The sequence below is a fragment of the Schistocerca serialis genome, chromosome 5 (genome assembly GCF_023864345.2).
Source record: "Schistocerca serialis cubense isolate TAMUIC-IGC-003099 chromosome 5, iqSchSeri2.2, whole genome shotgun sequence".
NCBI lineage: Eukaryota > Metazoa > Arthropoda > Insecta > Orthoptera > Acrididae > Schistocerca > Schistocerca serialis.
In genome coordinates this window covers 467878686-467901882 of record NC_064642.1, presented here as the reverse complement: position 1 = coordinate 467901882, position 23197 = coordinate 467878686, and the positions used below count along the sequence as shown (strand labels likewise).

At 44.5% G+C, this 23197-nt stretch overlaps 1 protein-coding gene across 1 annotated transcript in view; it reads right to left on the bottom strand.

The window, feature by feature from the left end:
* The window catches only part of LOC126481067 (methyl farnesoate epoxidase-like), a 226414-nt gene that overhangs the window by 152685 nt on the left and 50532 nt on the right, over positions 1-23197 (bottom strand). The window contains exon 2 of the mRNA XM_050104552.1: positions 8103-8357. Within this exon, the coding sequence (XP_049960509.1) occupies positions 8103-8357 (255 nt within the window). The remainder of the gene's footprint in view (positions 1-8102; positions 8358-23197) is intronic.

The following is a 23197-nucleotide window of genomic DNA, read 5'->3' as shown; positions in this document are numbered from 1 at the left end:
AGCAGACGACTGATGCGAGTACCTTTGCTAACGGCAAGACATCACCTGCAAGCCTCTCTGGGCTCGTGACCACTGGGCCTTAGACCACTGAAAAACCGTGACCTGGTCAGATGTGTTCCGATTTCAAATGGTAAGAGCTGATGGTAGGGTTCGGCGCGGACCCCACAAAGCCATGGACCCAAGTTGTCAGCAAGGCACTGTGCAAACTGTTGATACCTCTACGATGTTGTGTGGTGTGTTTACATGGAAGGGAGTGGGTCCTGGTTATATTTGGCTACTTGGAGGCCATTAGCAGCCATCCATTGACTTCATGTTCCCAAACAACGATCGAATTTTTATGAATGACAACGCGCCATGTCATCGGGCAACAATTGTTCACGATTGGTTTGAAGACCAGTCTGGACAATACGAGAAAATGATTTGGCCACCCAGATCACCTGACATGATTCCAATTGGACATTTATGGGACCTAGTGGAGAGCTCAGTTCATGCACAAGATCCTGCTTCGTAACACCTTCTCAGTTATAGACAGCTATAGAGACAGAACTGCTCAATATTTATGCAGGAGACATCCAACGACTTGTTGAGTCCGTGCCATGTCATCGTTGCTACACTATGCCAAGCAAAAGGAGGTCCGACACGGCATTAGGAGATTTCCTCTGTCACCTGAGAGTATATATAGGGTCATAGAAAATTCTAAAAACCGACACTACACATGTGTTGCGTGATGTACGTCCATATAGAATGGCCAACAGAAAACATACAACCTATACAAAGGACATGAATGCAAGTCTGAAGGACATTGTATTATAATAAATGCAGTTACTTTATCAACACAGACACTGTCACCATTAATTATATAATCAGGCCTCGTGGGTCTGAAATGACGATACAGAATAATAACAGATATCTTCCTGTTCTTAGTTTCACGAAAGTGTGAGCATTTGGATTGTGACTGCGTGACATCTGGAGGTTTGGTGTCACAACTACCTGACACTAATATGTATTCACAATGCATGAATCCATTTAACGACTTTCACAACTGCAAATTGTGAAAGACAGTGTCTGTTTCTTCATACATGCATACATGTTTAAAAAATGTTAAAATGTATGTGAAATCTTATGGGACTTAACTGCTAAGGTCATCAGTCCATAAGCTTACACACTACTTAACTTAGATTATCCTAAGGACAAACACACACACCCATGCCCGATGGAGGACTCGAATCTCCGCCGGGACCTGCCGCACAGTTCATGACTGCAGCACCATACACCGCTCGGCTAATCCCACGCGGCATGCATACATGTCTGGCGGACATTTGCGGTTGCTGCATAAACACACAGACTGTCGCCATTAGTGATATTCTCAATACAGCTTCATGAGACAGTTGTAAGGTAGCTTCACAAGAGATAATGTGCATTTTTAATTTTATTTTGATTACTCACCTGAAACTACCTTAGTTTTTAAAGTGCATTTGTAATGTCGCTTTGCTTTTATGTTGTTTTATGACTTGAAAGCATGTCATCGGCATGGTAGTCGGAAGAATTTGCTTAAAGAGTTATCGATTTTCAGATACTTTTTTAGAGAATAATAGTGGTGTGTGTTCTGTACTTAATTTTCGGGCCTGTTGTACAACACTAGCGTGCTTTCTTTTAGATTTTAATTACATCCACTGTTTTCGTATCTTTCACACTTCATTCTAAGCTTGTAACACACGAGATTTGGGAGAAAACTAATGTCGCTATACCCATCGGGAAACACTACGTTATTGTCACCGCTCGCTAGTATATCGTATTGTTTTTGTCCAGTGTGGCGCTAATTTTGAAGTAAATGTGCGTCATCATGTTTGATTTAATATATGTGTGTGTGTGTTTGTGTGTGTGTGTGTGTGTGTGTGTGTGTGTGTGTGTGTGTGTGCGCGCGCGCACGCGCGCGCGCGTGCGTGCGTGCGTGCGTGCGTGTGGGTGTGTGCATGAGACAGAGAGAAAGAGAGAGAGAGAGAGAAGAGTTGAGAAGCAGGTATTTTTGGGTTATCGAGGATGTTTGTTATACTAATTTCTTTGAGGAAGCGTCTTTGTGTATTTATTAAACAGTGTTTGTGTTGCATAGTGTCGTGTATTTGTTCAGAACTGCCTCTCCTTATGTTATCGATTTTTGTATGTCATAGTTTCGATATTTTGTAAATTTTCCGTAGAAACTCATCTCACGGTCCTCACAGGACGCAACAGTCTCGCTTTCAGCGTTACGCGATTTAGGAAAACCATATAGAAAACGTAAATCACTATATCCGGAAGCGATGTTGAGCCCCATTCTTCCAGAAGGCGAATCCACGGTCTTATAAACCGAGTCACCTTGCTGTAAATGGCTAACTGTTGGTATGACGGCATGAGAGCAAAATATAACACTGTAAGTGCATATTTCGTTCACTCAAAGGTAACGTCACGTGTAAATATATGTTTAATGTCCAGCGACACAGAAAATTAAAAGCAACCACATTCTATTCATTAAATCTTTCCCGAGATGTGACTGCGTTGTCGTATTGTTATGGTATCTAAGGTGTCCATGGACCGTAGACCTTGTCACTGGTGAGGAGGCTTTCGTGCCTCATCGCCATAGGTGTATCCACAACGATGGGCATCTGTTGAAAGGCCAGACAAACACGTGGTTCCTGAAGAAGGGCAGAAGCTTTTTCAGTAGTTGCAGCGGCAACACTCTGGATGATTGACTGATCTGGCCTTGTAACAGTAACCATAACGGCCTTGCTGTGCTGGTGCTGCGAATGGCTGAAAGCAAGGGGAAACTACAGCTGCATATTTCCCCCGAGGGCATGCAGCTTTATTATATGATTCAATGATGATGATGTCCTCTTGGGTAAAATATTCCGGAGATAAAATAATTCCCCATTCGGGACTGCTGAGGTCGTCGCTATCAGGGGAAAGAAAACTGGTGTTCTACGGATCGGAGCGTGGAATGTCAGGTCGCTTAATTGGGAAGGTAAGTTAGAAAATTTAAAAAGGGAAATGGATAGGTTAAAGTTAGATATAGTGGGAATTAGCGACGTTCGGTGGCAGGAGGAACGAGACTTCTGGTCAGGTGAATACAGGGTTATAAATACAAAATCAAATAAGGGTAATTCAGGAATAGGGTTAATAATGAATAAAAAAATAGTAACTTGGATAACCTGCAACGAACAGCGAAGCGGACGCATGATTATAGTCAAGATTGGCACGAAGCCAACTCCTACCACAATAGTAAGTTTATATGCCAACTAGATCCGCAGAAATGTATGATGAGATAAAGGAAATTATTCAGATAGTTAAGGGAGACGAAAGTTTAGTAGTCATAGAGACTGGAATTTGATAGTCGGAAAAGGAAGAGAAGGAAAACTAGTAGGTGAATGTGGACTGGGGGGTAAAGAATGAACGAGGAAGCCGCCTGGTAGACTTTTCCACAGAGCATAACTAATCATAGCTAACACTTGGCTTAAGAATCATGATATATGGTTGTATATGTGGAAGAGGCCTGGACACACTCGAAGGTTTCAAGTTGATTATATAATGGTAAGACAGAGATTTAGTAACCACATATTAAATTGTAAGACATTTCCAGGGGCAGATGTGGACTCCGACCACAGTTTATTGGTTATGAACTGTAGATTAAAGAAAAAGAAACTGCAAAAGGGTAGGAATTTAAGGAGATGGGGCCTGGATAATCTGGAAGAACCAGCGGTCGTAGAAAGTTTCAGAGAGAGCGTTAGGGAACGATTGGCAAGAACAGGGGAAAGAAATGCAGTAGAGGAAGACTGGATAGCTTTGAGAGATGAAACAGTGAAGGTAGTAGACGATCAAGTAGGTAAAAAGACGGGGGGTAGAAGAAATCCCTGGGTAACAGAAGAGATATTGAATCTGATGAAAGGACAAAATATAAAACTGCAGTAAATGAAACAGGCGAAAAGAGTACAAACGTCTCAATAATGAGATCTACAGGAAGTACAACATGGCTAAGCGGGGATACCTAGAGGACAAATGTAAGAGAGTAGAGGCCTGTATCACTAGGAGTAAGGTAGATACTGCCTACAGGAAAATTAAAAAGATCTTTGGAGAAAAGAGAACCACCTGTATGAATATTAAGAGCTCGAATAGAGCAAGTCCTAAGCAAAGAAGGGAAAGCAGAAAGGTGAAAGAAGTATATAAAAGGTCTATACAAGGGCGATGTACTTGAAGGCATTACTATGGAAATGGAAGAGGACTTAGATGAAGATGAACTGGGAGATATGACACTGCGTGAGGAATTTGACAGAGCACTGAAAGACCTAAGTCGAAACAAGGCCCCGGAAGTAGACAACATTCCATTAGAACTACTGACAGCCTTGGGAGAGCCAGGCCTAACAAAAGTCTACCATCTAGTGAACAAGATGTATGAGACAGGCGAAATACCCTCAGACTTCAAGAAGAATATAGTAATTCCAATCCCAAAGAAAACAGGTGTTGACAGGTGCGAAAATTACCGAACCATCGGTTTAATAAATCACGGCTGCAATATACTAACGCGAATTCTTTACAGACGAATGGAAAAACTAGTAGAATCCGACCTCGGGGAAGATCAGTTTGGATTCTGCAGAAATATTGGGACACATGAGGCGATACTGACCCTACTATTGATCTTGGAAGATAGATTAAGGAAAGGCAAATATACGTTTGTAGCATTTGTAGACTTAGAGAAAGCTTTTAAAATTGTTTACTGGAACACTCTCCTTCAAATTCTGAAGGTGTCAGGAGTAAAATACAGGGAGCGAAAGGCTATTTACAATGAGTACAGAAACCAGATGGTACATATAAGAATCTAGGGGTATGAAAGGGAAGCAGTGGTGGGAAAGGGAGTGAGATAGGGTTGTAGCCTATCCCCGACGTTATTCAATCTGTATGTTGAGCAAGCAGAAAGGAAAGAAAAGAAAATTTTGGAGTAGGATTTAAGATCCTTGGTGAAGAAATAAAAACTCTGAGGTTTGCTCATGACATTGTAATTCCGTCAGAAACAGCAAAGGACTTCGAAGAACATCTGAACGGAATGGACAGTGTCTTGAATGGAGGACGTAAGATGAATATCAACGAAAGTGAAATAATGATAATGGAATGTAGTCGAATTAAATCGGGCGATGCTGAGAGAATTAGATTAGGGAATGAGACTCTTAAAGTAGTAAATGAGTTTTGTTGTTTGGGGAGTGGATGATGATCGGAGTGGAGAGGATATAAATTGTAGACTGTGTATGGCAAGAAAAACGTTTCTGACGAAGAGAAATTTGTTAACATCGAGTATAGGTTTAAGTGGCAGGAAGTCTTTTTGGAAGTATTTGTATGAAGTGTAGTCATGTATGGAAGTGAAACGTGCACGATAAATAGCTTAGACAAGAAGGGAACAGAAGCTTTCGAAATGTGGTGGTGCAGAATAATGCTGAAGATTAGATGGGTAAATCACGTAATTAATGAGGAGGTACTGAATAGAATTGGGGAGAAGAGGGATTTGTGGCACAGCTGACTAGAAGAAGGGATCGGTTGGTAGGGCACATTGTGAGACATCAAGGGATCACCAATTTAGTACTGGAGGGAAGCGTGGAGGGTAAAAATCGTGGAGAGAGACCAACAGATGAACACAGTAAGCAGATACAGAAGGATGTAGGTTGTTGTTGTTCGGAGATGAAGAGGCTTGCACAGGATAGAGTAGCATGGAGAGCTGCATCAAACCGCCCTCTGGACAGAAGACTACAACAACAAAAACAACAAGCCATATCATAATTAATGGCATATAAGCATATAGTTGAAAGTACACTACACTCCAAGTAAACACAGGTTCGCAAACGAACTGCTTGCGAAATAATTGCGATTTTGTGGTTACCAGCCATTACCGATGTGATTCTGTGTAAACACCACATGACAGTCCGTGGCGTGGTCTTTGTTTACATTTTCGAGACGAGTTGTATACAGAATGAATGCGACTGTACAGAGCATAGTAAGAGTGCCACTCAAGTCAGTTGTCTACGGAGCATCAGTTGTGTCCTAGAAATGTTGATGGTAACATGGAACATTACAGAAACGAGGATTGTGCGGATATGCATTTCATACATGGCATCGCTAACGGCAGTTCACGGGAGGGCTGCATGATCGTACCAAGAAGCATACCCTGCACGTAGGTACCACGCGAGTTGAATGTTTGCAAGAGTGAATCAACGCCTCCGAGAAACTGAGAGCGTTCCACATTCTACACGAGCACGAATTGCACCTGTGCTTAAAAATGTGCTGCTGGAAACAAATGAACACTCTTCCTTGAATGAGCCACAATAGTGGTCGGAGAATAACTTTTTGCAAGCCAATGTACACGCGTCACCTCGAACTAGGTCAGTGACTTAGTGAGGCGAACCTTAGTCCTGGACTAACGTTCCGTCAGTGGACGGAACAATCAAGTGTAGGCAGCCCTTCATTTTAAAAGCCCAGTTCGATTTTACGGGGAACTAGATTGCATTCATCGTGAATCTCTTATCGAGCGTAAAGCCCCAAACGACTGAAAAAATCAGAGACGATTTCAATATTTAAGGACAGGACAACGGACACCCAAAATTACAGGCAAATATCCTTAACATCGGTTTGCTTGCAGGATTCTTGAGCATAGTCTGCGTTCGAATATAGTAAATTTCCTTGACAGAGAAAAGCTTCTGTCCAAAAATCAGCGCGGATTGAGAAAGCATCGCTTGTGCACGGTGCCCTACGACCTGTTGGTGAATGGCAATAGGCAGCTTCCATATTACTAGATGTCTGGAAAGCGTTTGACACAGCGACCTACTGTAGAATGTTAACGAAAGTCAAGCACACAGAATGGGTTCTCACATACGTGAGTGGCTCGAAGACTTGTTGAGCAATAGAACCCAGCCCTCAATGTGAGCAGCAGTTTACGGCTGTTGGCTGATGACGCTGTGGTGTATGGGAAAGTATCGTTGTTCAGTGTCTGTAGAAGGTGACAAAAAGACTTAGACAGAATTTCTATTTTGGCGTGGTGATTCGAATGTATAAAAATGTAAGTAAATGCAGATGAGTTGGAAAAACAATCCTGTTATATTCGAATACGTTATTATTAGTGTGCAGATTAGCACAGTCACGTGATCACGTGAGTTGGTGTGACGTTACAGAGCGATATGAAATAGAACTAGCGAGTAAAATCGGTTGTAGGGAAGGCGAACAGCCTAAGTCAGTTTATTGAGAGAGTTCTAGGAAAGTGTAGCGCATCTAGAAAAGGAGAACGCTTATCGAACACTAGTGCGACACATTCTTGAGTACCGTCCGAATGTTTGGGAGCCCACCGGGTCGGATTAAGGGAAGTTGTCGAAGCAGTGCAGGCGGGTGCGGCTAGATTTGTTACCGGTAAGTTCGATCAGCATGTGAGCATTACTGAAGTGTTCCTTGAACTCAAAAGGGAATCCTCGTAGGGAAGACGGCATTCTTTTCGTGAAACACTGTTGAGAAAATTTAGACAACCAGCATTTGCAACTGGCTGCAGGACTATTCTACTGCGACAAACGCACATTTCGCATAAGGGCCCTACCGTGGTTTGTGGAATATGTGTAGGCACTTACCCACGGAGTCACTTTATTTTGTGTTTAACTTTTATACCCCCCCCCCCCCCCCTCCAATCACTCGGATGAACTTCCACGCGTTTTATTTATGACTTGCAGTTTGCGGAAGAGGAGGAGGAGATTAGTGTTTAACGTCCCGTCGACAACGAGGTCATTAGAGACGGAGCGCAAGCTCGGGTGAGGGAAGGATGGGGAAGGAAATCGGCCGTGCCCTTTCAAAGGAACCATCCCGGCATTTGCCTGAAGCGATTTTAGGGAAATCACGGAAAACATAAATCAGGATGGCCGGAGACGGGATTGAACCGTCGTCCTCCCGAATGCGAGTCCAGTGTGCTAACCACTGCGCCACCTCGCTCGGTACAGTTTGCCATTTTGGGCGGTGTGTAGTAGTAGTTGTAGTGAAGCCGAACATGAAACTGATCTATTCGCATATAACTTCCTGCAGTCGTGCTATATTACGTTAACAGCAGTACCACTCACCTTTCCTCAGCCCCAGGCTGCGGAGGCGCACGAAGAAGTTCTGAGGCCGTCCTTCAAATTCGGGTCGCGTGAGCACCTCGCGTATGAGGCTCCTGGTGGAGACGATGACGGTCAGCTCGCCGCCCAGATGTAAACCAATCACGGGTGATCCGTACTTCTGGGCTAAGTACGTGAACGCCTCGTGCTGCGATCCCAGCTTCTCGCTCAGCCGGCACATGTCCTGGTAGTTGCCCACCAAGGGAAGCCAAGTCGGACCTGCGGAAGTAAACAGTAAGTCGTCTTTAGAGTCGTTCTTTATTAGTGCTTTAGCGATATTTTCCAACTAACCTGTCTTCTACGTTATACGTTTAATTTCTTGAAAGCAGGGTGAGTTCATGCACATTCTAGGCGCAATATTAAATACTGCAATCAAGCATGTATTCATGAATGAGTCTGCTACAACCATTCAACTGTTTGACTGGCGGACAAATGTATGATACTATGGTAAGTATTCCCTGTATATAAAATAATTAATGCAGAAACATTTGTCGGGTTTGCCGCCTGACAGTATTGTGCAAATCTCACAATGCTCCAGCGATACAACTGTTCGACGTCTTCAGGTTGTGAGAGTTTCTGTTGTCACTGATGCGAAACGCGACTGATGATCACCGCGCGGAGGCGATGAAATTTGTCAGGCAAGGAGCAGCAGATACTCGTGCGCGGGGAGGCACTGGTTTACAGTTACCGTGGAGAGACCGCTATAAAACATGTTTACGTCCGTTTTATTTGCACACCACTGCGCATTCAAAGGAAAGTAGCATACTTTCAATGAGATTTCCCGCTCGCATTCAAAGAGAAATGGCATGCGCTTTATTTATGCGATTTCCGGCTAGCTTTGGAAGAGAAATGGCATAATTTAAGCGATATTTGCGGTCTACTGTAGCGCATTAGCACATGATCACCACCCGCTACTGTTTATCCGTCTACTTTAACAGCCGTCTGCAGCACGATAGCTCAAATGCTTCAATATACACTATGTGATCAAAAGTATCCGGACACCCTCAAAAACATACGTTTTTCATATTAGGTGCATTGTGCTGCCACTTACTGTCAGGTACTCCATATGAGCCACCTCAGTAGTCATTAGACATCGTTAGAGAGCAGAATGGGGCGCTCCACAGAACGTGGTCAGGTGATTGGGTGTCACTTGTGTCATATGTCTGTACACGAGACAGACAGTTGAAGAGGGTTGTAATGTGTAATAGGCAGACATCTATCCAGACCGTCACACAGGAATTTCAAACTGCATCAGGACCCACTGCAAGTACTATGACAGTAGGTAGGAGATGAGAAAACTTGGATTTCATGGTCGAGCGGCTGCTCATGAGCCACACATCACACCGGTAAGTTCCAAACGACGCCTCGCTTGATGCAAGGAGCGTAAACATAGGACGATTGAACATTGAAAAAATGTTATGTGTAGTGACAAATCACGGTACACAATGTGGCGGTCCGATGGCAGGGTGTGGGTATGGCGAATGCCCGGTGAACGTCATATGCCAGCGGGTGTAGTGCCAGCAGTAAAATTCGGAGGCGGTGGTGTTATGGTGTGGTCGTGTTTTCCATGGAGGGGGCTTGCACCTCTTGTTGTTTTACGTGGTGTTATCACAACACAGACCTACATTGATGTTTTAAGCACATTCTTGCTTCCCAGTATTGGAGAGCAATTCGGGGATGGTGACTGCATCTTTCAAGACGATCGAGGACTTGTTCATTATACACGGCCCGTGGCGGAGTGGTTACATGACAATAACATCTCTGTAATGGACTGACCTGCACAGAGTCCTGATCTGAATCCTATAGAACACCTTAGGGATGTTTTGGAACTCCGACTTTGTACCAGCTCTCACCGACCGACATCGACACCTCTCCTCAGTGCAGCACTCTGTGAAGTATGGGCTGTCATTCTCCAAGAAACATTCCAGCACCTGATTGAACGTATGCCTGCGAGAGTGGAAGCTGTCATCAAGGCTAAGGGTGGACCAACACCATATTGAATTCCTGCATCACTGATGGATAGCGCCACGAACTTGTAAGTCATTTTCAGGCAGGTGTCCAGCTACTTTTGATCACATAGTATATTAGTTTCATATTTCACAGCCGTAAAGTTCTAATTCAGCTCTTAACCAGCTCTTTCCTCACACACTATTTACGCGAGCTTCAACGACATTGCATTCCTTTCCACACGAAACGACAGTTTGAAGAATGAAATAGAGTTTCGAATATTTGCAGGGGGCTACAGCTACACACCCAGGGGAGATGTCGGACACCGGTCCTCGAATTTCGAAGGCACTGCACTTCCAAAAACATTGCTCGTATCTTATTCTGCCCATTGTTGATCTTGGGTGCTGCAGGCGTATATACAGGGCGTATTATAATTATCAGCGGAAACTGACGCGGGTGAAAATATCCTATAATAAAGCAAAACCGTTCCAGTAAACAATGGTCCACGTCTGGTGTGAGGTCGGTTGCTTGACGGTGCTCTTGGTGCGGCCGCGCCCGTTGTCAGCGCGACGTAAGGCACAGAGGCTCGCACTAGTCATATCGCTTCTAGTCGGGCGTGCCGCGACAGACCTCACAAGGCGAAGTGATACGTCTCTCATAGCCTCTCCTTCCCAAGTGGCTCTTTCCGCCTTCCCGTGGTGGCAGACGTTAAGGTCGACATTTCTCGGGCCCGCCCGAACGCTGCCTTGCGACAAAAGGGAGAGCTGCGACCCAACCCAATACGAAAGCGAGGGGTGCGTGGCACAGGGGGAGCTGTGTCTGAGGGACCGAAGATCAGTCCCTTTTTCTTTTCATAGGGCACAGACCAGCAGGTGCTCTGCATGCCGACGACCTCCTTTGTCGGCGTGGGATCGCGGCGCGAGTCGACAAGTGTGCTTCGCCGCGCCCGTGGGTAACCTGGAAGTGGGTAACCAGGAGGTGGTGACATCACCTGGGCCAGGTTAGCTGGGTCCAGACCGCCGAACGTCTGGGTGACCGGCCCACGACCTGAGTAGGAGTGGGTCCTTGGCCGAGAGGTGAAAGCTCGGGCTAGTAAGCGGCGAAGGACGAGAGGTGGATCCACCTCTCCGGAGTGCGTGTTGCACTTGCCGAGGAGCGTCAGGTGAAATCGTCGGTGACGGGGCCACCGAGGGGGACCAGTGTGCTGGCGACGGCGGGTAGAACCCAGCAGCTCGAAAGTGCCCTTGGCCTTGGGGTGAGGCCGGTGGGCGAGCTGCATCAGTCCCCCCCCCCCCCTTCCTCCTCCTTGCTTGAGGAGGCGGTCCGTAGCAAGAGATGGGCTCCCACTTTGCCATCACTCGTCACAAACATGGCTGAATCAGAGACGAGTGAATCGAGTGCGTTTTCGAGGGCGAGTATGTCTGCTGTTCCTACCTCACAGGAGGAAGTGTGACGGAACGATGAGAACGTATATGAGAGACACACAAGAATCAGTCAGATCCTAGATTCTAGTGTTAAAAATGGTAAAATCAGCCAAGCTGCAGTCTTGGCAATAAAAAATGAACTTGCCGCCTGGGCTATTGCTAGTGCGAAGCTTAAGAGGTGACTTGAAGAACTGGAAAAGGAAAATGAAAGACTGAGACAGTAACCAACCAAAACATGGGCTGGAGTGGTAGCGCAAGCAGCCACAAAGGCCCAAACCACGAAAGAGACGATAGCGAAAATTTCAAAAAGACCAGACATGGCAGTCTTTCTAAGACCCCTGCCTGGCCAGACCACAAAGAAGGTGCAGGAGATCAGTACCACCATTGACCCTGCTAAAAACAAAATTAAAATTAATAAAGTCGAAGCAACCAAAAATGTCATAGTAGTAGATGTTGCAACCGAAGAGGATGGGGACAAAATTCTAAAAAAATCCCAAACTAAACCAAACTATTAAATGTGAACCACCAAAAAGGCGTAAGCCACTGGTGATTCTGTATGATGTGCCAGTTGCACTAAAGGATTGTGACATATACGAGACCACGTACAACCAAAATTTTGACAATGTGGAATGGGAAACCTTTAGAAATGCTCACCTGCAGGCTCACCACCTCAGAGAGGAACGGGAATTGATCCTGCAAGAATATACCCCAACCTGGAGCACACTCTGCAATTGTCTCGTCTAGAGGAGCCGGTTGTCCTCACCACAACCTTAAGGCATGTGGTGCGTTTTGGCCACGAATACGGTCGAGACATCACCTTCCCGATAGTGGAGGCTGTAGATAGAATTCAGCTCAAGAGATAAAATCTCCCCACTGACTCTGGGGCCCTGTGGCACTTGGTTAATAAAGTGTTTCAAAGACGTAACGAAAAATTTGATCTTGATGAACTATAGGGGCCAGAGTCACACATCCATACATATTTTACACGTGAGCCGTTTAAACGTGGGACAAATTAAGAGTCAAAATAGTAAATTACTCCTGCAGGAACTCTGAAATGTGGTGGAGGAGAAGAGTCTGGTCATGCTCTCTCTGCAGGAGCCGTACTCCCAAACTGGGCGGATCCCATTCGTGACTGCCAATTGACAAGTGATTTACTGTGGAGCGGAACCAAAGGCCGCAGTCATAATCACCAACAGAGCTTTAAGAGCCACAGTCCTTGCGCAATTTTCCAGTGACCACTGCAATGTCGTGGAGCTACAATCACCTGCAGGAATGTTATACGTCATCAGCATGTACTTCCAATATGGAAGAGGAATAGATGAATTCTTTGATAAGTTAACACAAGTAGCCACGGCATTGTGGGGGCGTAAATTTATCGTGACTGCAGACACAAACGCGAAGTCCCGCCCTATGGTTCAGTGGCACTCAAGACGACAGAGGGGAAAAAGCAGAGGAAACGATCATGGCACTGCAACTTGTGGTCGCCAACAGGCAAGGGAACCCCCACCTACTCTGGCAGAAGGGGGGGGGGGAGGTACAAACATTGACGTTACATTAGTAACGCCAAATCTTGTCACAAAAATCACAGACTGGAAAGTATGGGACAGGATAACGACAACACAATCTAATAACCTTTACTACAGGGGACAGGGAGTGCCACTGGGACATAGGGTGAGAGATACAGCTTAATTATAATAAGACAAACTGGGACCACTTAGCGACAGAGTGCAACATCCCGATATTGCCAGATGGTGATGAAAACGTGGAGGAATACGCCGAAGAACTGGCACAAGCAATTACCAGGGCAGTACGGCAGCTGTACAAACCAGGAGTAGAGCTGTCGCAGCCTCCCCCACACCATGGTCTGCCGAACTGGGACAGATGCGCCAGGCTGCAAGGAGGGCGAGGAGGTATTACCAGCGGAGTGTTGTCTGGGGAGAAAAGCAACGATGGCTGCAAGTCTATAGAGAGAGCAAAGACCAATTTCAACAGGAGCTCAGGGCAGTCAGGATGAGGAGTTGGGAAAACTATGTGCAAAGCCAATTAGCTACAGACACTTGGTGTGTCCTGTACAAACTTGTAAGGGAAAAAATAAAATCACCTATATTGTTATCCACCACCAGGGATGGGGACCAGATGATGGACACTTGGCGGGAAACCGCCAAGGTCCTCCTTCAGGTCCTATTGCCCGACGATGAAGAGGACTCAGAAGAACAAAAAAGAATCAGAAGGGAAGACCGAAGGGCCTATGAGAACAACAATATGCTCTACTCTTTCTCTGAAGAAGAAGTAGCTGCCCAAATCAAGGCCCTTAAGAGGGGTATGGCTCCTGGCCCAGACGGCATTACAGCGGAGGTGGTACAAATCCTCGCCTCCCAACTGCTTGCACCTCTCACTACATTGTAAAACGAGTGTCTACGACTCGAGAAGTTCCCAGCAATTTGAAAAAAAGCAAATGTAGTAATAATCAAAAACGGTCTGGAAAAAGATCCCACAGAAATTAAGTCATACAGACCCATCAGTTTATTGGACTTACTGGGCAAACTTTTTGAGAGGTTGCTAGCAGAAGACTGACAGCACACCGTGTACAGTGCGGGATGAGTGACAGACAATTCGGATTCCAGTCGGGGCGGTCGGCGTCTGACGCAGTTGCCCTGGCTGCCGATGTCTGTGACTCTGCCCCGCACAACTATGTCGTCGACATCATGGTGGATAGCAGTGGCGCCTTTGTCAACCTGTGGTGACCCTCACTCTTCTCCTGCTTGTGGGAGAAGGATTATCCAGGGCCGCTATATGGCAGTCTGAGGAGCTATTGTGAAGACAGGGAGGTCTGGCTATCGGCCCCTAGCGGAAAAGTCAGTAAGAAAGTAACCAAAGGATGTCCTCAGGGCTCTGTCCTGGGACCTCTCTTTTGGGACATCAATATGCAACCACTTCTGGAAGACCTAAAGAGCAGTGACGACGTTCTGGTTAGCGGTCGGAGCCGCGAGGACTTGGAGCCCAAAGTAAAGAGAGCCATAACTATTCTGATAACATGGTGCCGCAAGACAAAACTGACAACTGCGCCTAGTAAGTCAACATATCTGTTACTCAAAGGTCAACGTGCTAGAAATTCAACTGTAAGAATTAACAGCTCACCAGTTCTTAGGCGCCGTGAGGCCCAATATCTAGGTGTAGTCATCGATGAGAGGTGGAACTTAACATCACACATTGATACCGTATCACAAAGATCTCTGGTACTGCTAAACAATCTTATCGGAATAGGTCACAAACGTTTCCATCTCCCACCTAACCTAATAAAACTGTGGTGTCACCGCCAGACACCACGCTTGCTAGGTGGTAGCCTTTAAATCGGCCGCGGTCCGTTAGTATACGTCGGACCCGCATGTCGCCACTATCAGTGATTGCAGACCGAGCGTAGGTGTAGGTGAGTCAAATGCTTTTCGGAAATCGAGAAGTACTAGATTTACCTGGCTCCCTTGACCCATGTATTTCAGTATGTCATGTGAGAAATGTGCTAGTTGTGTTTCACATGATCAGTGTTTTCGAAATCCGTGCAGGTTGGTATGGAGGAGGTCACTGTGTACGATACTTCATTATGTTTATCTTTTTGTAGAAGGGTGACCTGTGCTTTCTTCCAGTTACTAGGAACGGGTTTTTTCCTCGAGGAATCTACTGTAGATTATAGTTAACAGAAATGATAACTCAGCCAGAAACTGGGAGAAGAATCTGATAGGGATGTCATCGGCCCTGGCTTTCTTCAGTTTAAGAATTTCAGTTCTTTCTTAACACCACTGATACTAATATCCATCTCACTCATCTTTTCAGAGGTACGAGCATTCAGTTGGAGCATTTGGAGAATCACTGAATAGGATTTAGTGTTGCGTACAACACCTGACCAGAAGTATCTTATGGGATAGGAGTTTGTGTTAGCTCTTGTCCGTCATAATTTTAACATGCTACGACTGCAGCAAGAAGTCGATAAATATATCACACCATAGGAACAAAACAGGGTATTTGGTATCCCATAATGTACTCACACTGTGTAGGTCCCACAACAATTACTTAGAGCTAACTCGATCGTACCCCTTTAGTATAAAGCGAATCTGCGATCAGTCCGACAGGAACACAGCTATGCTGACTGGCCAGCGTATCATCCTGCGCCTTATGGCTTCATTTGAGTTCAGTACGGAGTTACATGGAGCCTGCATACTGCTCTCCAAGCCGTTGTCAGCTGTCGAGATCTTTCAGTCGTTAGTTCTCATTCAAGTAACTCCTCAATTGGCCTCACAAGACTGAGCGCACGCTATTCCAATCATCGCACCAAGGACAGATCAGTCAGTGGCAGAACCGAAAAATGAATCCGGGCTGTCCATATGGATATCAGCCACGCAGACCGGTCAGATACAGAGGTGGACTCACCTATAACTACACAGGAATTAGTTAAGAGCATCAAATGGAAGCAACAGCAAGATTAAAAATCAATCGATAAAGAACATGTACACCTGGAAACAATATGTGATAATTACTTTTCGCTTTGTAAAGTTTTCAATGTTTCACAAATTGTCGCGAATCATATCTTAAATACGCCTAAGAGTAATATATAACAAACATCATCATTTCTACTGCGACAGTAGAAATGCCGAACTGTCCAGCAGTTTTAGATATGCCATTTTTTTCACAGTTAAACACAATGCATAGATTAAGTTTTCTTCTTGATGCCTACTAACGATTTTCATAATTGACTCAGATTTTAATGTTGGTTACAAAGACTATACTGGTATTTTGATTTTCACAAACAGCACCAAATTTACTTTGACCATTAGGTAAACTGCAGGGTTTTAAAGAAATCCACGTCACCTAAAAACGTGCCCATAGGTATTAGCTTTTAATAACAACTATAAGTAAAATGTCAGTCTTGCACATGGAGTTAGAGTGAAGGGACAGACTTACGCTGTCCGTTGCTCTGAAGCCAGCGCCGCCATGTTAGATCCTTCACAACATTAGCAGACTAAAGTTTACGATTGTTATTGTTCTCAATTTCTCTCGTGTGCATGCAACAGGTACTTTAAGTAGAAACTGTTGCAGTGATTTCGTGAATTACGAAGTCCTTTTCGGTCTTTTTCCTGCTCCTAAAGGCGCATTTGATCCAGTAATATGACGCACTTCATCTCGTTAATGTAACTTCCTTTATATATATATATATATATATATATATATATATATACAAATAAAGGAAAGATGTTATGTGGACATGTGTCCGGAAACGCTTAATTTCCATGTTAGAGATCATTTTAGTTTCGTCCACCTACGCTCAATGGAGCACGTTATCATGATTTCATACGGGATACTCTACCTGTGCTGCTAGAACATGTGCCTTTACAAGTACGACACAACATGTCGTTCATGCACGATGGAGCTCCTGCACATTTCAGTCGAAGTGTTCGTACGCTTCTCAACAATAGATTCGGTGACCGATGGATTGGTAGAGGCGGACCAATTCCATGGCCTCCACGCTCTCCTGACCTCAACCCTCTTGACTTTCATTTATGGGGGCATTTGAAAGCTCTTGTCTACGCAACCCCGGTACCAAATGTAGAGACTCTTCGTGCTCGCATTGTGGACGGCTGTGATACAATACGCCATTCTCCAGGGCTGCATCAGCGCATCAGGGATTCCATGCGACAGAGGGTGGATGCATGTATCCTCGCTAACGCAGGACACTATGAACATTTCCTGTAACAAAGTGTTTGAAGTCACGCTGGTACGTTCTGTTGCTGTGTGTTTCCATTCCATGATTAATGTGGTTTGAAGAGAAGTAATAAAATGAGCTCTAACATGGAAAGTAAGCGTTTCCGGACACATGTCCACACAACATATTTTCTTTCATTGTGTGTGAGGAATGTTCCCTGAAAGTTTGGCCGTACCTTTTTGTAACACCCTGTATATATATAACCAGGAAGAGCTGTATGTGATGTGAAAAGGTTGCATTCGTAATCTAGAATTTTCCTAAATACAGACTGACGAAACTTGCTTTCGGTTCATGTTCTCTTTCTGAAAATACTGAGAACATATTTTCTTATGTTTGGTCGGTTTCCAGTCTTTCATTCTCACAGCGTTCACTCAGGGGTTTGCGAGCTGGACTGATGGGAAATCTAAAGTTAAACGACAGAGGTAAATTCACTATAGTAAAACTGAACAGCAAACCAGAATTCGTGTATACAAAAGAAAAGAGTTTGAAAGTGTCCACTCACGAAAAAAAGGTGATTCGTCATACTTAGTACTGTAATTAGAATGATTAGTACACCGGTAAATGACGCAAGCTGACATTTTTTATCAAAACAATTCCACCGGAAGTGAGTGTTTGGGGAGCTAACACGGTGGAATTCTGCTTCAAGTTGGTAACATATGACAACTCCCCTTTGTATATTTCCATAGTTTTGCACATTGGCAAAAGGATTCGTGCAGGAAGCAGTAAACAATAATTTGGATTGCAAACACACAAGATAACTTCTCACATGTCTACCCATTTTATTTGCCCTAGTGCGAAAGAACGTGGCAAGCTACATTTATCATACTGCCCGGACATGATTAGGCCTAATTTTACACAATTGTACATGCAGTGCATATATTGTGCCTATAAACCGTGCCATTGTATCTGTATGAAGATGTTCCTAACAATGATGCAACCTGTTCAGTATAATTTTCATTCACAATTACTCGCGATGAAACTGAAGTAGTCTGTGCTACACAATTCTCTTAATAAAATCGTGGTTAATTTTTGTAATACAACAGCCCAAAGCGAAATAATGAATGAGTCGTACAATTATAAACTTAACGACTTAAATTACAGTTCCGTGACAGATGCTATTACCGTCTTAGTATATTAGTACTGACTATCCGAAACACTTTATTTCACTATGATGGGATGATGAGGTCGTATACGCCTAGGAGCGTAGGGAACGATGCGGGAGACCCGCACCGCTGACTAGGCAAGGTCGTAGCCGAGGTGCCTTCCTCCGACCGTAATGAGGATAGATGATGAAGACAACACAACAACGCTCAGTCATCTCGAAGTAGGGAAAATCCCTGACCCCACCGGGAATCGAACTCGGGACCCCGTGCGTGGGAAGCGAGGACTCATTTCACTCTAGCAAAATATTAAACCTTAGGTATACATGTCATGTTATTTTCTCAAATAAATGGTTTTGTAAGTATAATAATTTATTTATATAATTTGAGAAGCGTGAAATCCTCGGCAGGAACTATGCCACGGAATTTCATTCTTTCTCTAATACTTGCAAGTAGATCGTGCAGCCTTGTTGTATCAGTCGCGAGTTCCATTCTCTTTGTCTCGTATGGAAGTCCCAAACTTCAACTCGTTTCCATGGTAACCTGCAAGATTTCTTTTTCTTGAACTCGTTCTACAGCCCCTATGAAGTCTTTAATACGCAACTACGTAATTCATATTTATGTCGGGCCGATGAACTGACTAGTAGCGGCTCCGATGGAGGGGTATTAAAAACTCCATTTAGCTGTAGGAGCACCTCCTTCCCCGGCCACTGTCGTACTAATTGATTTTCATATGAGTTACCATAACAGACAAAATGGTTTTGGGATATGTCGTCACAGCACGATGCAGAAGCGTGCAAGCAACCTGCACGTGTCAGTCATTTGCATGACAAACCCGTAGGATAACAAGCTTTTCACCTGGTGTAGACAACGTACCTTTAAATTCAGGTGCTTTTATATGTCACGGAAAGAGGTGCAGTAAGTGACAACGTGTGTGGAGTATAAATTAATATTTAGAATGGACCGTGATGGTACGACGCTGGTCGGCCTGTCTAATTCGACCCTTGTAACTTATGGTACAGTGCCGATGTGACAGAGACAAATGGTGGTGTCACATTGTATGCCACACTGGACTTGCATACAACCGTGCGAGGTGGCACAGTGGTTAGCACTCTGGACTCGCATTCGGGAGGACGACGGTTACAAACCGCGTCCGACCATCCTGATTTACGTTTTCCATGATTTGCCTAAATCGCTTAGGGCAAAAGCCGGGATGGTTCCTTTGAAAGGGCACGGCCGACTTCCTTCCCCATCTTTCCCTAATCCGATGGACCTATGACCTCATTGTTTGGTCTCTTCCTCCAAATCAACCAACAAATTTGCATACAGAGACAAACGTAGCAAAAGTATCACCTTACTTTATACACTAGCTCAGATGGATGTAGAAACCGCATTTTTTAATATTTGTTTATGTTAATTGTGATCTGTATATATTGTGTATTAATATCTAAATTTTGTCAAAGTGTTACAGGAATTTGCTGAAGGGAAAGAAACGCCATGGTTAAACAAGTGGAGGCGATCTGCAGTACTCGTCTAGGCGCCAAAGAAATGGCCTCATCAAACAAGATCGTCCACTTCAGTGAAGCTGGCGCAGCAAGAGCTACATGACAGCCAGTTTTGTTACCATATCCCATTGTTTATAAGGAAATACAACGCTGCTCTTTTGCTTGTCTATAATTCTTACACAAGAACGAATAACCGTACTTCAGTTGGTAAAGGATAGTCGAAGTTCAGTTGATTCTGAGTTGCCTTGGAGCTGTCATCCATCTACATCTACATCTACATTGATACTCCGCAAGCCACCCAACGGTGTGTGGCGGGTATGGGGAATTATTTCGCTTGGTGTTTGATTGTATGGAGACTACTAACGCTATATAGGCAGTTGAAGTCTAGGTTGTGGCCGAATTGAACTTATATTTTTCCTGTGTGATTAGAAAAAATATATTGCCCCTAGAAGTAAAATAGCATCCGGGTCCTGGGAAATGTGGTTTGGTAAACATATGATTGTTAGCCCGTCACAATGGAAAGCGTGTCTCGGACTAATTGAATAGAGCGTTAATGGGAAAGAATAATTTTTAACGGTAATTTCACGTGATCGTAAAGTAGGTTCTTGTATCGTTCGCCCGAGAAAGGCGATGACAGAACATTAGCTCTCCTATGAGCATGCAGAAGTGCCGCAACACGACTTGGCATGGACTTGAATAATGACTGAAGCAGTGCTGGAGGGAATTGACACCATGAATCCTATAGGACTGTTCATAAATCCATAATAGTATGGGGGGTGGAGATCTCTTCTGAAGAGCATATTGCAAGGCATCCCAGATATGCTCAGTAATGTTAATGTCTGGGGAGTCTGGTGGGCATCGGAAGTGTTTAAACTCAGAAGAATGTTCTGGAGCCACTCTGTAACAATTCTGGTCATGCGGGGTGCCGCATTGTCCTGCTGGAATTGCACATGTCCGTCTGAATGCACAATGAACCTGAATGGATGAAGGTGATCAGACAGGATGCTTACGTACGTGTCACCTGTCAGAGTCGTATCTAGCTGTATCAGGGGTCCTGTATCACTCCAACTGCACACGCCCACACCATTACAGAGCCACCACCAGCTTCAACAGTCGCATGCGGACATGCTGGGTCCATGGATTCATGAGGTTGTCTCCATACCCGTACACGTCCATCCGCTCGATACAATTAGAAACGATACTCGTCCGACCAGGCAAAATGTATCCAGTCATCAACAGTCCAGTGTCGGTGTTGACGGGCCGAGGAGAGGCGTGGTTTTGCGTCGGCTCCGAAAGCCCATACCGATGATGTTTCGTTGAATGGTTCGCACGCTGAGACTTGTTGATGGGCAAGCATTGAAATCTGCAGCAATTTGCGGAACGGTTGCGCTTCTGTCATATCGAACGATTCTCTTCAGCCATCGTTGGTCCCGTTCTTGCAGGATCTTTTTCCGGTCGCAGCGATCTCGGAGATTTAATGTTTTACCGGACTCCTGATATTCACGGTACATTCGTGAAATGGTCATACCGGAAAATCCTCACTTCAGTGCTACCTCAGAGATGCTTTGTCCCACCGCTAGTACGCCCACTATAACACCACGTTCAAAACCACTTAAATCTTGATAACCTGCCACTGTAGCAGCAGCAACCCATCTAACAACTGCGCCAGACACTGGTTGTCTCATACAGGCGTTACCGATCTCAGCAACCCATTCTGACTGTTTACGTATCTATGTATTTGAATACGCATGCGCATACCAGTTATTTGGCGCTTCAGTGTTATTCTTACATCAACTGCGTGTTTGTTACTAAGTTTTGCGGAGGGATATTTTCAATTCGGGTACTCTTAAACGCAATTTCTATGATGTCACGCTACAGCAATGCATTAAGCATTGATTCAAACAAAATAATATTATTACATTACAACGTTATCGGTTACCCGAAGCTGTGCTCACATGTCAGTAGCTTTTTTATGATGAGTGATGGCGGGTAAGCAAGCTACTGATTGTGCAGTAACATTACCTGCCCTCACGTGTCTGCGTGTTCAGGTAAGCATCCGCTCTCCCCCTCCCAGGCTGTCCCAACGCACAATGCGTTGGCATGTGCATGTGCAGCGTCGCTGCAGAGCAGTGCATAGAGAGGGATATAGGCAGGAGCACGCATCTATGTATCATGCTATTACTAATTATTATACAATGTGGCCGTTATTCGACAAATGGTGTGGAAGTACGGATTAAACACAATAATGACTGTAAAAGCATTGTATTCATTAGTTTGTATCGTATCATGTAGCCCACATCAACAAATGAAGGCATTTTCAAAAATATGACAACTATCAAAAGTCGAAGAATATACACCTTTCACAAGAGTAAATATTTTCCCCTAGTTCGTGTAATATTCTTCAAATCAATAGGTGTCTGTACTACACCCTTTCTAAAGTAGCCTATGTTCTTCCTCAGGGTTCAAGCTTCCCCATACCAAATTTATCGAAATCGACTCATCGGGTTGGTTGTGGAAACGTAACAGACAGAGCTACTTTGGCTTTTGTACTATTAGTGTGATAAAACTTTCAGTTACGACTTCTTTTTTTGTGATCCGATTTTGATGAAATAAAGTCAATACAGTGCCCCAAGCTGTGCTCAAGTCACCTGTGAAATCCCCATGCAAGAGATTAGTGTGTTCAAACAGACAAACAAATGGACACAGCAGTTTTACAGATTTTTTATCAGTATAGATTTTATGTATTATTATTATTATTATTGTTATCATGGAGATCCTGCACATTTGCGGCACGTTAAAACTGGGGTAATAGCAAGTTGTATTTGTAAGGTGAAATGGTGAGTAATGTTTAATTTATAGCACACTTTTAGAATATGTGAATCATGAAAGTAATGATATTTGTATGCAAATTAAACATAAATGAAGAAGTGAAGTGTCGTCGACTATTTCTCATCTTGCCTTAAGAAAACTGTATTGCTGCATAAGCTCTGAACAAACTAATATGATAACTGAAATGCGACCAGAGATGCGCATCACACCAAGGAACGCAGAATTGTTCTACGTGTATCGTACACTGTCAGCCTGTGGCAGCCCGCTGGAGGTGGGCTGGATTACTTATAATCTGTTTAAAGTTACCTGATAGTTGACATCTGTCGCTTGGCCCTACAGTGTTGTCGCATGTCGCTCGGTTAAAGGCGGCATGCAAACACTGCCGGTCACTTAGCAGGTGCCGAAATGCTGTTCATGCAACGCAGAGTGGTGTTGGAAGCTGCTGCCATCATGAACGTCGGGAACGCGAGATGCTCTGTCCACAGCTGATTTTAAATGGCCA